General features: G+C 38.0%; 1 protein-coding gene across 4 annotated transcripts in view; it reads left to right on the forward strand.

Annotated features, from left to right (window-relative positions):
- Window positions 1–18,018, forward strand: part of NBEA (neurobeachin) — a 519,980-nt gene that overhangs the window by 456,675 nt on the left and 45,287 nt on the right. For all 4 annotated transcript variants that reach the window (XM_050890741.1, XM_050890750.1, XM_050890767.1 and 1 more), the window contains 2 exons: window positions 899–1,051; window positions 12,995–13,162. In XM_050890741.1, the coding sequence (XP_050746698.1) occupies window positions 899–1,051; window positions 12,995–13,162 (321 nt within the window). The remainder of the gene's footprint in view (window positions 1–898; window positions 1,052–12,994; window positions 13,163–18,018) is intronic.

Below are 18,018 nucleotides of genomic sequence, written 5' to 3' on the forward strand. Positions count from 1 at the left end.
TCAGGTTTCAGGTGCTGTGTCATCAGTTTTGATCATGTTACACAACTGAATGCCATAATGCTTTTAACAATGTAGTTTAGTGAATTTAATCCATATCTGGATATTAGAAAAGAGGTAGCAGGCTTTAAAGCTTTTTTGTTATTGCAGTTCAATACTTACTGCTAAATAATAGACAGCAACAAATGGCGATATTTATTATGTCAAAATGCATTTCTATTTAGCTATCCTGGAAATCGGGAAAAACTTCACACTCTAACTTATCTATAATGTATTAATACACTGCAGATGATCTTTGCTACTCAGTTATTGATCTTTCACAGTTTAAATATCATGTATTTCTGGTTTAAGGACATTTGTTGTATTGACATTTTTCTCTCCATGTATTTCTGAATTTTTCTTACAGTAGAAAAATTAATTCACCCTGAATTCTTTTTCCTTATATAGGTAATCAAATTGCCACCTTTTCGTATGCAATTATAGAATATAGAGAAAGTAAAATCAAGATAGTGTTATATCAGCAACTTTTTCCCCCCTTTAAGTAGTTTAGTTAAAGTGATTAAAAAATCCAACATATTTATAGTATTGAAGGCTTAGCATACAGTTTCTTGTAGCTGTTATTCTGAAGAGGTCTCCTTTATTGATATGCGCTGCTTTTCCAAAGTTATGCTTTTCATAAAAACAGATATGGGAAAAACAAAGATTGAATGTTTCATTATGAAAAATATGTTTGACCGTAAGTACAAGAAAACAGATTATAAAATTTCTTAAACAAGTGCACAGAAACATAAACAAAAGCAGGAATGCTTTAATGTGTACTGCAACGGAGCCTGATTCTGGCAGCACCATTTAGCATCTCTGTATAAATGTAAAGTCTCATTGCATGTTTTCTCCTTGCTAGGAGTTAATTCCAGAGTTTTACTACCTACCAGAGATGTTTGTCAACAGTAACGGCTATAATCTAGGAATCAGGGAAGATGAAGTTGTTGTGAATGATGTTGATCTCCCGCCGTGGGCCAAGAAGCCTGAAGACTTCGTCCGTATCAACAGGATGGTAAGCTGCGCTTTAGTTTAGCCTAAGTAAGGAGTTCTGTGTTTTAACAAGCTAACCTAATGCTGTTTTTCATCTCTTTAGAACTAGATCTATAGAAATAAAATAAAAAGTGAAGGAGAACTTGCATTCTGTCTTGCTTGACAGAACCCTTTATTTTGCAATGGATTTTCCTTGTATGTGCCCAAATCATGGAAAATGAAATTCGGTTGTTTATTCTCTCATGAGAAAGCATCAGATGGGCATAAGTTGGACAATACAGGATAGCCTGAAAAATTTAAGTCTGTTCCTCCTCACCGACTCCTACATCAAAAAAAAAAAAGTTTATTATAAATGCTGGTATCTTGCAAGATATATTATATTCCGTACTCGACTGAAGCAATGCACGTCCTATTCATCAGAGATGAACTGGAAGTGTAGAAAAGTGAACATAAGCCAACAACTGCAGTCTCTGAAGAAATTTTGCAAAAGAACTGCTCTGATGTAAATCACCATGAAATCTGCAGAATTTAAGCATGAAAAACATTTATCTATGTTGTATATTTTTTGCTTTAATTCGATAGATAATGATTTTATTAATGATAGAGTTAATACGTATGTATGCTTCTAGTCATTTTTAGGAAAAACAAGGTATATTCTAATGTTTTGGCCAGCAATATTTCAATTTATGGTTCTGTTCTGTAAATGGATCTTCCTTAAAATACATATTGCTTGTCTTGCTTATAGAGTCAGGACTATACTTTCAATAAGCTATGGGTTTCCATACAGTTGCAGAACTGTTCAGCTTGTGGATTATTCCCTATAGTGCTTTTGTGGTAGCATTGTAAGTCTAGCAGTGTTCGTTTTCTTCTAATCAGTTTGGTAATTTAATTTCAGGAACTATCTATTTAAAGAAAATTGTTCTTCAGGAGTTGACAGAAAAAATAGCCGTATGAAGTTCAAAAGAATAGAAGAATATTATAAAAACAAACCTATTCCTAGACGTGTATGATTTAGAAGCATCCTCCATTTAGAAGAGTAAATGGTTTGACATATGTACAGCAGTCTCCTAAGGAAGTGATGGCAACCTCATCACTTGAGACATATGAAATGCACTACACAAAGCATGAGAAATGTGTTCCAGGGAGTAGTCCTTCATTGGCAGGAAGAGGCTGAACAACATTTTCCTTCTTTTTCTTGGCTGATTTCTCTTATAGCTGCATATATTGTAACATTCTTTTTAAAACCAAGTAAATGTCACAGCTGGTGGCAATAAATTCAAGTGCAAATTTACTAGCAAAGAAGGAGGTGGCCTCAAAGGATCACTACACTCCATTAGCATTCTCAAGTGTGGGATGCTGCACAGAGCCCTTTTTTGGATTGTGGTTGTGGCTAAACCCTAACTGGACCCAGGAGTAAGCACACTGAAGTTGACCAAGAGGTTTAGTTTTGACATCTGTAAGAACAGAAGTGTGATACCTTAGTGAAAAAGGATAAACAAGCTGCCACCTATTGGGGAATATAATGAGAGATGCATATTAATGACTCCCTTTGGGGAATTTTGTAAAGAATTTTCCTTCTTGTATCCTAAATTGTGTTTTCTCCATCTTTCCTTTCCACAAAGATGGAATGATTAATAGGAGGATAAAAGTCACTATGTGATAAGAGATCACTTGAAGAAAAGCTTTAGCTTTAGTTTATTTGATTTCTCTCATGCAATTTCTGCTTTTTAGAAAATAGCATAGGAGCTCTCTACGGAAAAGTTTTGTGCTGTTGAAGAAAACAGCTGCTTGCATGAATTTAGAGTATAGCATTTGTGCCCCTTCAGGACTATACTTTCAAGAAAGGCTGATAGTTAAAAGCTGGAAATACCTTTCAAATATTAAGCTGTAATAGCACTAATGACTGATTCCATATGAGTCTAAGTATGCTCAGAATGCCAGGAGACAGACAAACTGATGTTAAGATTAGAATTGTATTAGAATTACAGGCTTCAACTAATTGAGTACTTTGCAGATTTCTAAAATCAGAAATGATCTCACTTATGTATCATACCCTTCCTATACTGTCTTCCACCCCTGTCCCCACAGATGTGAGCATCATGCCGTTATTATACAGTTTTGCCTGGAGGCGGTTTCTGCATGGCCTTTATTCATCCCAGCATCTACTTTTAGCAAGAGCATGATCAGTAGTTAAAATTCAGTTCTACACAGATACGTGCTATCTTCAAGTGAGCAGTCTGATGAAGTTCACAAATTATAATAAAGTTGGGAATTGCCTAGAAAACAGGAGAAAGAGGCATAGATTTATTTGAATTAGATGCAGCAAATACACTGAAAATCACCTTGGGAGGAAAGAATTAAAGATATTCAATAGGAAGCAGAAGTCTGGAAACAAAAATAGTACCAAAAATAGAGCGGTAGCGAGGGAAGGGTGACAATGAGCAGCAATTAGATTAGATAAAACTCTGTAATTCTATATTCACCAGAAATAAGTGTGTTTTGATGCCATCTATGGAGAATCATTGCATCACAGAGGATGGAAACAGTTGTACCTGTCTATGGTCCTTTTGAGACTGCACCTGGAATATTGGATTCACTTCTGGGCAACTAGATGACAGAAAAAGTATTCACATTTGGATGGCGTTCAGAGGGTAGAAACACAGTGAATAACTTTGGGATGTTTAAAGAACATGATATATGCATAGTTTTTTATAAAGCTTATTATAAAGTAGCAAGCAGCTAAAGAAGGATAATCCCTTTCACGAAAATGCAGATAGTATGGGTAGTAAGAAGTAATAGAATTACATTTTGAAAGTGTAATAATTTGAATGTGTAGTGATTTTTCAGAAAAATTGCCTCACGCAGGGTTTTATTAGTGCATACAGCAAACTGCCAGTATGCTCTCCTTTTGGTCACTAGAACTAGACTGGTCAAAGTAAGGAACAAATATTAAGGGATTGGAAAGTTTGACATTCCCTACCTAATGTCTGATTCCATGTTTTGAACTGGTCAGCAGATGTATTACTCAGTTAGGTCATCCCCAGGCCAAGCTTCGGCTGTTATACAAGAATCTATCTTGAGAAAAAAAAATAGCCTGGGTGTGGTGCTGAAGTGTAAAACAGAGCAAGCTTGTGCAAGCCTGGAATTTCTACAGCAACTTAGCAAAGCAAGTAGAGAACATGTTTACAGGAAAGCCACAGAAAATTGAGGAATATTCCAAATAAGTGTTATCCTGATCCCTTGTCTAATGAAATCAGCAGTAGTCATTTAATTTCAGTGGAAAGGATCCTGTGTCATACTGCCTAACATACAGTGGGATCTTGTTTTTCCCTAGCTGACAGTATTTTCTTCTGTTCATACATATTTTTTGCTTGCTGCAGGCATATATAATGTGTAATTTTATGTGGGAGTAAATACAAATCCTTATATACAGCCTACTTGCACATTTATGAATGTAAACATTTTCTTTAAATAACAGCAAGAATTTCAGCATTTCATCCTGTGACTTACCAAAGCAAGTAGAGAACAGCCTAGAAAACATCACAGAGGCACAGTAACATAAATCAACGTAATTTAACCAATTGGTTAACAAGCTTTACTAAATTCTGTGCAAATTAATAAATGGCAGGCAGGGTTTTGATGGTGTTTTATTTGATTGTTTAGCTGGGTGTTTTACACTTCTAACTAAACACAGAAATGGAAGTGGAAATGGTTTTCCATCAAACGAGAATCCTTTAAAATTGTGAAAATTAGACTTATTATAAAGTCCGGAAAAGACATTCAGTCAGGTTACTTTTAAGACCTATTACAGTAGCTTCTAAAGCACTCAGTGTATACATCAGGGATTGTTGCAGCAGTTTTATTTATCCATACAAAGCTAGACTGATTACTACGGAGTTACTCATGAAACATTAATAAAGCACTATGTTCAATGCTAACATGATTATGGTCTGACCTCGGCGATGGCACAAAGGACAGAGGCAGAAAGTGTCCCTGATAACATTACCCTAATGCTGGGCTCATCAATCATAATCTCCCAGTTTACCAGGAAAAAAAACCCCACGCATAAAACCTTCCACAGATGTGCATCTGTAGTCCTACTCAGCCTCTCAGTCCCCACAGACTTAGAGCAGTCCTGAGAGCCAGAAATAGAACAGATTCAGTCAGTAAGTCAAGCATGTTAAATCAAGGCAGGGAACACCACTGTGAAACACTGAAGCAGAGCTTTTATAATAAGCATTCTTTAGTTTTGAAACAAAAGATGCAAGATTGTGTAATTCAAAGTTAATTATAATGATATTTTCATTATGGCTTATGCACATATTAAATTACAAATTACAGTGTTGAGTAAAAAGCATTCACTATAAATTATATTTTTCAGAGACTAAACGGTGTCCTGTTTTTGTTATACATATTTTGTTCCTATTACATAACTGTTACTATGATTGAATCTTTCTTTCTGAAATGATTTATTTGTGCTCTTCTGCTGCCAGTTACATTTTTGTACAGTTCCCTGGCTATTCAGAAGCATGCATAGTATTTCATAATTAAAAAGCTTCTTGAATAGTCATTGGAAACATCTATTATGAAATCTCTGTGCTATGAGGATCTGGAAGATTTATCTTTTTTCCTCACCATTCAGCAGCAGTTGACATTCCTTTTTTACCAGATAAGCAGTAGATAAATTTGATATTACTTCCTCAGTAGTAGCTTTGATTTTATTTTGTGTATTGCAAGGTTTGTTCTCAATGCAATTAAAACTCATTCAGCTAACAGGGGTTTCAATCGAATTTGGAAATGGCAGTGATTTTTTTTTTTTTTTAACTTTCTATATCTTTGAAGAATCTTATTTACATCTTGAAGACGCTCACATAAAGGATCAGTTTCTGTGCAGACATCCCTGAATAACCCAAATCTGTGGAATGCACTTCTGTGTCACTTTTATTAAAATATTACTTTGTTTAAACAAACATAACTAATTTCAGATATCAGTATTGCCTGTTTTATTTTATGACAAGAGTCAAAGATTTTACTCTGACAGTCAGTACAAGAAATGGTAAATGAGGCAGAGAAATATTAGGCAGAGAGAATCTGTATATTCAACGGCTGCAGAGGAGCACGGATGTAAGGGGAGAGAAGAAAAACCCAGCTCACAGGCTGAAACAGCCAATGGTCTGTTATCGAGCAGATCTACAAAACCAAAGTGTCTCGGAGTAATTCTAAGAAAATATTTTTAAATATACTGAATATAAGTTAATAGCAAGATACTGTGGTAGGAGTTCTTGGAGAGAGAGACAGCACATAGCTATGGAGGGGAGGGAAACAAGGCAGGAACTGCAGAAACAGAAGGGGCAGGTGCAGCTGTGGTCCAGACGAGGGGCAGCATCAGAGCTTTCCTCTTCTCTGGTGACACAGAATACCCGGGTGACACAAAATGCTGTGTTAGAAAGAGGTTGGAATAGCATATTTTATAAATCCAGAACTCCTGATACTTTACACAGCACATAGTGTGCATTAAAATAAAAACCAATGCCTCCTGCTGGAATCTCTGTAAAAAATAATTTTAACATCAAATTAGGATGAGCAGAGAGGAAAGTGTGCAGCGTTCATACTGCACAAAGGTCTGAAAAGAGCTATAGTGATTGATCCCATTAAGCAGTAACTTGGCTTACATTAACTTTATTTAGTTTATACATAAACATAAACTTACTAATACCTATTTATATTTTACAACACCTACAGGTCAGATTTTCAGCCTATGGAACATATGTGCATGCACTTGCCTGCAAACACAAACAACACAGTACTTATACTTCAAAATATGTATACACTAGATGTATAATGATGCTTGTGATTTACCTATTAGCAATAAAAGTCACTCAACTGAAAACAGTAACATGAGAGACTCCTTCCTCAAAACAAAACCCATGAGAAAATACTGACTGGAATGCTGCTATCTGAAAATGAAGCCCTAATAACAGCGGTTTAAACAAGTTCAGTTTGAGAGTGCCTGAATAAAACTCTGTTTTCTGTACTTTTTAATTATAATAGAAAACAAGCTGGATATTAGCTCATTTCTGTTTAACACTAAGAATCTTTAAAAACCATAAATAATATTATATAATTATACTAAAAATAATCATTATTGCTCTTCTAAAAAAGAAATTTGTTTCCTTGTATTTCATATTGAAAATGCTCTCAAAAAATTAAAGCCCCCAAAATGCTTTAAAGCTAAAGTGTTCTTGAAAAATGCTGTTCTTTAGGGCCACCACCAGCCTATTTTAAGGAGATTATCGTTTTCTGTATGTTGTTCCTACTGTACCTACAAATTATTTTTTACGCAGAAAATTCCCTCACCCTATTCCCTACTGAGCATTGCATATTCTCGAGAAACCAAACGATGTACTGTTGACAGTGAACAGCTCATAAATTTTCAGGAAGCACTTGCATGGAGGGGGAGCAGCTTGTGCATTAGAGCAAATTAGGGAGAGGATTCTGCAAGTATCGCATGAGTAGCATTGCAGAAGTACTTGGGAGAAACACCAGCAAACCATGTCAGACCTGACATCAGAAGCTTTCTCCTGACTGAAACGAATCCAGGTTATAAAGCGCACATCAGGAGCCTTGTCCCCATCGAGGGCCAGGTAGGACTTTGTAGCCTTTTGGTGGCCCGTTCTTGAGTGCAGCCTGCCTGTTCATGCCCAGGACCATACCCCACAGGACACCCCGATGGGGAGGACATGAACATCACACAGCACCCATCGCAGCCCACAGCTGGAGGTTGTGCGGTGCTAAGGCCCGTGCAGAGCCACTCTCCTTCACAGCTCTGGCTCCTCGCTCCACCTTCCACTCTGGTCTCTGTCCCAAATCCCCCACCACATCGGTCTTCCACCACACAGCACCTGGCAGGCACAGCGCTGTTAGTCCCCTTGCTACCACCAACATCCTCACAGACTCCCTGACAGCAATTCTTCCGACTTCCAGTTTTGTGTGGAGTTCTGAAATTTATAGTACAAAATAATTACATTCAGTCCTTACAGATTTCCCCAAAGTTTCCCAAGAAACTAAGGTTCTTCCTCAAGTAACTAAGGACCCCAAGGTTCTTTAAACAACCATTAGACTTATAAACATAGTACAATAAATCTGCTTAAAGAATTGGAGACAAAGACATGACATGCTGCTCTTAAAAAGCAGCTCATTTATTCAATAAGTTATTAAAGAACTGTTCATCCATGTGAAATAGAAGTTCTCCAAACCTGCCAGGGTCAGTAAGACCTTCTCTGGAATGACAAGGTGCTGAGTAAGGGCTGGTCATGCAAGTAGAAACTGCCTCAGGGAAACATAACATAGGCATTCAACTCCCCTAACTCTCCTAACTCTGAAGGTCAAAGAAAGTGTACCTCCCCTGAAGAGCAAGACTGGCAAACTGATAACAACGGACGAGGAGAAGGCTGAGGTACTCAACTTTTTTGCCTCAGTCTTCACTGGCAACCTCTCTTCCCACACCTCTTGAGTGGATGGACCGCAAGGCAGGGACTGGGGGAGCAAAGTCCCTGCCACTGTAAGAGAAGATCAGGTTTGTGACCACCCGAGGAACCTGAACATACATAAGTCTATGGGACCTGACGAGATGCATCCCAGAGTCCTGAGGGAATTGGCTGATGTAGTTGCCAAGTCACTGTCCATGATATTTGAAAAGTCATGGCAGTCAGGTAAAGTCCCCCGTGACTGGAAAAAGGGAAACATTGCACTCATTTTAAAAAAGGGCAGAAAGGAGGACCCTGGGAACTACCGACCTGTCAGCCTCACCTCTGTGCCTGGGAAGATCATGGAACAGATCCTCCTCGTAGCTATGCTAAGACACATGGAGGACAGGGAGGTGATTCGAGACAGCCAGCATGGCTTCACCAAGGGCAAGTCCTGCCTGACTAACCTAGTGGCCTTCTACTACGGAGTGACTACATCAGTGGACAAGGGAAGAGCTACTGATGTCGTCCATCTGGACTTCTGTAAGGCCTTTGACACAGTCACCCACAACATCCTTCTCATTAAATTGGAGAGATATGGATTTGATGGGTGGACTGCTTGGTGGATGAGGAATTGGTTGGATGATCGCATCCAGAGGGTACTGGTCAACAGCTCAATGTCCAGATGGAGATTGGTGACAAGTGGTTTCCCTCAGGGGTCCGTATTGGGACCAGTACTATTTAATATCTTCATCAATGACATAGACAGTGGGATCCAGTGCACCCTCAGCAAGTTTGCAGACAACACCAAGCTGAGTGGTGTGGTTGACACGCCTGAGGGATGGGATGCCGTCCAGAGGGACCTGGACAAGTTAGAGAAGTGGGCCCCTGTGAACCTCATGAAGTTCAACAAGGCCAAGTGCAAGGTCCTGCACCTGGGTTGGGGCAACCCCCAGTATCAATACAGGCTGGGGGATGAAGGGATTGAGAGCAGCCCTGCAGAGAAGGACTTGGGGTACTGGTGGATGAAAAGCTGGACATGAGTCGGCAATGTGCATTTGCAGCCCAGAAGGCCAACCATATCCTGGGCTGCATCAAAAGAAGCGTGGCCAGCAGGTCAAGGGAGGTGATTCTGCCCCTCTACTCTGCTCTCGTGAGGCCCCACCTGGAGTACTGCATCCAGCTCTGGAGTCCTCAGCACAGGAAAGACATGGACCTGTTGGAGCAGGTCCAGAGGAGGGCCACAAAAATGATCAGAGGGCTGGAACACCTCCCCCATGAAGAAAGGCTGAGAGAGTTGGAGTTGTTCAGCCTAGAGAAGAGAAGGCTCTGGGGAGACCTTATTGCAGCCTTTCAGTACTTAAAGGGAGCTTATAAGAAAGATCGGGACAAACTTTTTGGCAGGGCATGTAGCGACAGCACAAGGGGAAATGGTTTTAAACTAAAAGAGGGTAGATTTAGACTAGCTATAAGGAAGAAATTTTTTACAGTGAGGGTGGGGAAACATTGGAACAGGTTGCCCAGAGAGGTGGTAGATGCCCCATCCCTGGAAACATTCAAGGTCAGGGTGGATGGAGCTCTGAGCAACCTGATCTAGTTGAAGATGTCCCTGCTCACTGCAGGGGGGGTTGGACTAGATGACCTTTAAAGGTCCCTTCCAACCCAAACTATTCTATGATTCTATGGTTCTAACACCAGGGAGAGGATGTTAGAGGAGATAATGGGTGAAATATGCTCTTTTGACCCAAGCATTTATTTTTTCAAATTTACTGTCCCACATTTAGATAGTCAAAAGTTTTGCTGTTTTCCTGAAATGTTCTCTGTATTCTAGAAATAATAATGCTATTTTTGACCAAAGCAAATGCCTAACAATTTTTTTTTGTTAAGTACTTTTTAATAAATAAATAATAGATACAGATGCAAAAGAAACTTATAAATATGCAGAGTTCAGAGGAGGAAGAGAACAGTTAGGCTGCTTGCTGTAAGTTGGTCAGAGATGGATGCTGGAAAGACAACAGGCTTTAAATTCTATTTTAAGTTTTATTACATACAAAGGAACATTAAAAATTGAGCATTTAAAAGTTAGGAAATGCTTTATTTATGGTTGCTATGGCATACTTAATTTTATCCTTACATGCTAACATCCTGCATGCTAAATGAGGTAAAAGTCCTATGAAAAAGATTATATGGGATGAGGTAGTTGCTGACTGTATCATGTTGCATGCACACAATACAGTATAATTAAGGATCTGGCATTTCTTAATTATTTATTGGGAGACATGCTTTGAAACCAAATAGTATTAGTTTAATAGTATTTAGTATTAAGTAGTATTAATGCTATTTAAATAATATTACTCACAATTTGCATATGATGGCCTCTGATTTTGAAAAGGAAACAACAAATTTTTATATGGTTTTCTGCAACTTTTCTTTATAGCTTCTTATGGTATGCTGAACTTAAGCCCTTGAAAACTGAGCTACATGTCAGCTATTAAGCCTGAGCTTTCCCATCCATTTTCTTCAGAAATAGCAGTCACTGGTTTCAACAGAAAAGGGTCCGGTTTCCCACCAAAGCACAGAGTTCCTCTTCTATGTGGAGCATTACAGGGAGAATGTCTGAGGAATGATTGTGTGATTAGCCGGGGAGCCAGAGCCGTGTGGCTTGCCCTGTCTGCGGCTATTCCTGCATGTGGGGTGGTGGGCAGGGGGCTGCTGCCAGTGGGCAGTGCATGGCACAGTACTACAATGTCTGATAATTATTTCTGAAGCAGACTCCTTTTGATGTAAATGAATAAAATGAAGACACATTTTTTCCAAAGTTTATCCCCCTGTAAAAATTGAACTTCCCTGGGGTAGACATGAAACACTGTCCTAGCTGGAAATCGTTTGTGATGAGTAGTGGCACTGTGCTAGAAACAATGGAGGAATTAGGATTTCTCAGGGGAAGGGGAAAAAAAAAAAGCCACAATCTTTGAGAATGAAAACTGTTAGATAATGTAATATAAAGGACTGCTGCCAGCTCTGCCTGTATGCAGTGAGTAGTAGTAAGCTTGACTTAGATGTTTACATAAGTTGTATTAAGGCTGGGTTTTATTTTTTCAGAGCGAGCCAGGCTCTTTTCAGTGGTGCCCGGTGACAGGACATGAGGCAATGGGCACAAACTGAAACACAGGAGGTTCCCTCTGGACATCAGGAAACACTTTTTTACTGTGAGGGTGACCGAGCACTGGCACAGGTTACCCAGAGAGGTTGTGGAGTCTCCATCCTTGGAGATACTCAGAAGCCATCTGGGTACAGTCCTGGGCAGCCTGCTCTAGGTGACCCTGCTTGAGCAGAGGGGTTGGACCAGAGGTCCCTTCCAAACTCACCCATTCTGTGATTCTGTAATTTATTTTTTTTCTAACAAACTAATCGGAAGTTAGTTCCCAGATCTGAGAACTGAACTGCACTTGTTCTGATTGACGGGAACTAGGTATATGACACTGTACAATATCAGGACTGTGATGGAGTTTGGGCAAGGAGACATATAAAAACTTGGTCAATGAACCATGAATCTTTATTTTAATACAAGTTCCTGTTTATCACAGTTCTTCTGTGAAGGTAGCATTAAGAAAGAAGGAACGAGTGTGCCAGGATGCCATCTTAAATACATGATGCGTCTTTGTAGGAGAATGATTTGTGTATCCAGGTACAGGCTCATGGGAAACTAAGACAGGTGGTCTGGTAGAGTGGTAAGGAGAAACACTGTAATGCCTTTGGCTTTCAAAGGTCCAGTTCAAGCAATGTTATCTACTAAGAAAGCCAATCATGTCTGATAAAGGCACATTGGTTGGATCAGGCTCAATGGTAATACTATCATCATTTCCTCCATCTAGAATTAATCTCTTTCCATATGCTGAGCAAAGGAATAGCAATCCTTGAACCCATTTTTAAACTAGCTAGTCACGGCCTGTGTTTTCTCTGGTGAACCAACCTAATGTCAAAAATGAGTGTGAAAAATGCTTTTCTCCTTTGAGAAATCAGTCACAATTCACGCATGGAGTTCGGAACCTCATTTTGCCGATACAGCTTTTTAATCCTCAAGTTTCCATTTCAGATTTAAGACTTAATTAGAACTAGTTGGAAAATGAGTTGGAAGATTGGGGTTTTGAAATTGTTTTCCCATTTTCATCAGTTTTTCTTGACAAATTACCTAACTTATTTGACAAGCCCAAAAATTAATAATTAAAACCCTTGCAGCTAGGAGAAGCCCAGCAGCTGAGAAGAAAATTAGCATGATATAAAGATGAAGGAAAGAAGAATATCTTTTTAGTGTTTCTCTCAATATAATTAGTTCTGTTTTTTAATGTTTGAAGGATTTCAAATATATCAAATAAGCCTGAACAAGAAATGTAATGATGCCCATTATGTTTCCTCAGTTAATAGGAAAAGGTAGGACATAATTTAAGCATGAAATTGCAAGATTGAATTTACTTCCTAACTCTGAATTTCACTTGCAGGCCCTGGAAAGCGAGTTTGTGTCATGTCAACTTCATCAGTGGATTGACCTTATATTTGGCTACAAGCAACGAGGACCGGAAGCAGTGCGTGCACTCAACGTTTTCCACTACCTAACGTATGAAGGCTCTGTGAACCTGGACAGTATCACTGATCCTGTCCTCAGGGAGGTAGGTGTTTACTGCCATTTCATTCTAAAAACTGCCGTCATCTCATAAGAAATGGTACTTTTTCCATCTTTCACTGCTGGAGAAAATTGTTGTGTGTGACTTGATTCAGAACTTAGGCCCTGGGTGACTTCAGAAGCAAGTATTAATAAACTAGCAATAAAACAGATGTCCCAAAATATTTTGTTTGCTTGAAGTTACCAATACATTTAATGGTCAGTTATGATATGGGAAATTATAATGTAATGTGTATTCTGTAATATATATTCTGCTACTTTTTATAATTTACTTTTATTAAGTTCACTTAGTGGGACTGAAAAGCTGAAAGAAAAAACTGCATTACAGTCATAGGAAAAAAAATCTAACCTTTTCAGTCAGATAATGTTGGTGAGAATATGTATCTGAAAAAGAATGTATTTGCTGGAGTCACAGTAGCAATTATTCAGATTACTTTTGTGTTAATCACATAAAGTATAATCAAATTGTTACCAAAATAGAAAATGCTTGCTATTTGTTGGGCATACAAGTATTTATGTTTGTATAGATGTATGCATGAAATATATATACATGCGCATATATGCAAGTGAATGTTTTTAATTTATCAGTAAATTTTTTAAAAAAATTGTACTAGCTATCCTGATACATGTTTCCTTCCAGTGACTGTATTTGTTTTTAGTGAGACTATTAATTTGAATGATCATTTTCTAACATCATCCATTCATTGGCTAAAACAATTGAAATTTGGTGAAAAGTGTGAAGAAGCAACAGCTGCTAGATGAGTACCGCTGTGATGAAGCTGTACACACAATCTTCCATTCCCCCAGATAGCTGCCATCTGCTGTATGCAAAACAGTAATAATTTATACATTGCCAGGCGATGGGGTTTTTTGTTTGTTTGTTTGTTTGTTTGTTTGTTTTCCAATCTTGGAGACAGAAATCTACAGATTTCAGAAAGAGATAGATTCTAGAAAGCATTCGTATTCAGCTAAATATTGGGTTTTGGCATGTTTTTTAGTAGTGTGTTGTTGCATCTTGTTACATTTGGTGCTTTTTGAGGAGCAGAACTAAAAAAACATTCAGACCCCTAGCTTCTTAGAACTGCATTTTCACACCATGCACTCCAAAGCTTGTATTTTGTAAACAGTATTTGCTTAGTTTTAAGAATGGCCAGAATTGCTTTGATCCCACTGCCTCAAATATTTAAAGTGAACATCTACATAATGGTTTTCTGGATTTAAAACTTTGAGCACGAGAAGAGTCAGTAAGGTACAAAACTGGAGATATGAAGAAGCAATGCTTTTTAAAGTATAAAACAGGTGTCAAGCACCATGAATACAAGGGATTTGCATGGCTTACAGTCCTGATTTGCATGGGCAGACTCCTATGTCTTGACTTTAAGGGTCTGCTCCCACAGGGCAGCTTGTAGGATTGAGGTCTATCTGTCTGTCTGTGCACCTTATTTAACATCTTATGACATGATGAGACTCTTCAGCTCTCCTGTGGCTCTACTTACATGCGTAACTTGTCATCAGAAATTTCAAGAAATTCATGGAGATGTTTTTGTTCACTCACTTGTACATCTAACCCATGCCCTGTCAGTCAATAGCGTATAAACCTCTTCTGAGGCTATTTATGCCGTATAAACTTCTAAAAGCACAACTTTATCTTCATTGCCACGAGTTAGATTAGTAAATAAAATTCATTGTTAGCAATGAGAAGGCAACATGTCTAGAAAAAATGAATCCTCCTAATTTTTGTTATATATAGATAAAGTTGTATGCATGCATTTAAAAATAGTATGCTTTCTCCTCCAAGAGATCTCAGACATTGGTGATTTGTGGTTTGTTATAAAAAGGTTAAAAAATACTTTTTATTAAATTTTAATCAGAAATTACAATACATGTGCAAATATAGACAGATTTAGAGCCTTATTCTGTTTCCCTGAGCTCTATTTATGAAACTAGCAGACATTCTCTGGCCAGTAGTAAAGCATTTGACGTCTTGATGATCTAGTAGATCAGGTATTTGGATGTCATGTTTCTGTTACAGGTATATATGTTCTATATAAATTGTTTTATTGGCTTTTTTTTTTTTAACTTAATTCTGGCTTTTAGTAGATATTCCAGAAAAATAAATTAAAAGCAAAAAGATCTTTTAAAAGCCTCTGAAGACCACTTATAAATACAGAAATGTAATGATAGGAACACTAGCACCTTTAAAAATAGCGATAACAATTGTTCGTATGTTTTACGGTGGCAGGTGGTAGTGTCTGGCATCTTAACTTAGAAACACTGCAATTTAAAATTAATTGAGCTTTGCAGTTATCCAGGAAAATGCATCTCTCAGTATCCAAATGCTCTTGATGTTTATTTTCTAAATAAACAGAAACGTTTTTGTTCTATCCCACAGAAGACGGTGAATGTTCTCAATAAATGGCTGTAAAATAAGCCAATCAATACAACCTTATTGGCAGCAGCCATTATCAGACCAATGGGCTCAAATACGGCAGTAGCCTCCTTAAACTGTGGCCGTAACTAATTTCATATTGAGCTGAGTCCCAGCAGAACCTGTCCAGTGAAATAAGGCTCCAAATAAAAAACCCTCCCATTTAGGTCTGAGCTGATTGAAAGACATCATTTAAAAAGGCAGATCCCCGTGACCTCTTCATGCTATACCTCGGCCCTTTCACTTTCGCCCTTTGCTTGAGCACCTCACTTAGCCACTGAGGAATATGTTGTTCTTAACGTTCTGTGAAGAATGGTAAAAGAGTCACTTCAGTAGCCTTCTAGCTGGAGAAAAAATATATTAAACGGTGGGATAACTCATCCCTGCAGTTCCTTACATCTTTCTCACATGCATGGGGAAGCCCTCTAAGAACTCTCTACTGTTTAAGACTGGAAAAATGGCCATCCTGTGCTTTTGTTCTGTTTGGACCTATTTAGTAGAAGACTCCATCTGGCTTGCTTTCTTCGTTTTCTATTTGCAAATTCACAATGGGTGAAACCGGAATGCTGGGATAGCATTAAGTTTTAGATTACTAAAGTCTATGAAATCACATGTCTGCCCCCGTAATAACTCTTTGGCAACGTAAGATCTGCACTGGATGGGTAAAATATACTGATTTCATTTAAACATACTGATTTTGATTTTTCAAACAACTTTGTAATTTTCTGATACCACAAAAAATATTTGATCACTATAATTTATTTCAAGTAGTGATGAGGGCAACATGAAAGTCCTGACTTCAATGCTCTGCAGAATGTATAAAATTGAATTTTGTTGTTTAGATCTTTTATGATTAGAAATTGGGAAATTCTCCAGTTCTATCACTTCTAATGGTCTCTCTTATTCTGCACATTGCAAAATTGTTTTCATATTGTAATAAGGAGGGGAAAAAATGTGTAACAAAATAAACATTTTTCAGGGCCCAAATTATTCTTTTGTTTGTTTTTTTTATTGCAACCTTTTGTATTCCACTTGTAAATTTTTCCTTTTTTAAAGTAAAAGCAGTGAGGTGAAAGCTAAACTTGAAGAACAGCTTAAGGATATTGATTCATTCTTACTTGACAGGTGAAATCATGGTTGCAGCACTAACCACAGCAATTACAGCATTAAAATGTCAAGAAATTAGAGGTCAGAATAACAGATAATTTTCTTCCTTTTGTCAGATTAAAAATTGACATTCTTTGACAGCACAGGATCTCTGGCTGAGAAAATTATGACAGCTTAACTCATCTTGTACTTGTAAAGCAGTAATTGATAATGAACTTTACCATGACAGTCTTCTCCTGTGGAGAAACATGACAGAACATCCCTGGTACAAAGCCTGTATCTCTTTTTAATATGTAAACAGTAGTTATATTGGACATTAGATGTTATTTGGAATTGTCTTTACTGTTAGTTTACATCATAATCCAAATCCTTTCCACTGGACAGATTTGGCTGACTTCAGGGGGTTGATGCTGAGAATGCTAATGTATAAAGAACAATATCGGAAATGTAGTTTATTTATGGTGTTTCAATGTTATTGGTTCACTTCTTTAGGAAAATATAGTTCCTCCCCTGGTTTCTCCCAGAATGTCTATAGATTTTAGGAACCTCATTTTTCCCAAACACCTGGAAATCTGGATACTCAAAAATCAATAGAGTTGTGTTTTTTTCAAGTTAGGAACTTGTTTCTGTATGATGCAAAGTGTTGTGGTTGAAAGGGAACAGCACAGTCATACTGGTCATTAGAAAATGCAACAGAAGAGCTAAAATTATTTTCAGTACTACCTTGTAGATTAAACACAAAATAATTAAGTGGGCAGTTAGTGCATAATAGATTAATCACGTGTAGTACTGAAAGCACACCTAGTGTGCAGAAAAGTACTGTTTCAGGTTTTCTGTTTATTTGTTTAAAATCGTAGCCAGATCTCTATTTACTGTTTTGTAGACATTCAGCTTGTTTGTGATTAGAAATGTTTTGAAAAATCAAGTGAAACATTATATTACACAGCTATTGGTTTGCACTAGGCTTTAGGCTAACTTTGTGTCATCTTTGTGTTCTATGTGAGTTGCAAATACGGCTTAGCAGTGCAGTACAGTGACTCTCCTGCGACTGCTGCATCTTCACCAAATGCTTGCGGCCCCCCAGTCCGACAGGAATTGCAAATGTATAGGAAAGCAAGGCAGTGTGAAGCTACTGGGCTCAGATATTTGTTCCGAGCAGCCACCTGTCAAAATACCTGAGCATACTCGCAACTCACACAGCAAATTGAAAAATGATTAAAATTGCTAGTGTTTGACAGGCGGTTGCTGCGCCCATAAACTAATCCTAGTAGGACAGTTTTGCTGGCAGCTAACAGAGCATATGGCCT

The sequence above is a fragment of the Gymnogyps californianus genome, chromosome 1 (genome assembly GCF_018139145.2).
Source record: "Gymnogyps californianus isolate 813 chromosome 1, ASM1813914v2, whole genome shotgun sequence".
Taxonomy (NCBI): domain Eukaryota; kingdom Metazoa; phylum Chordata; class Aves; order Accipitriformes; family Cathartidae; genus Gymnogyps; species Gymnogyps californianus.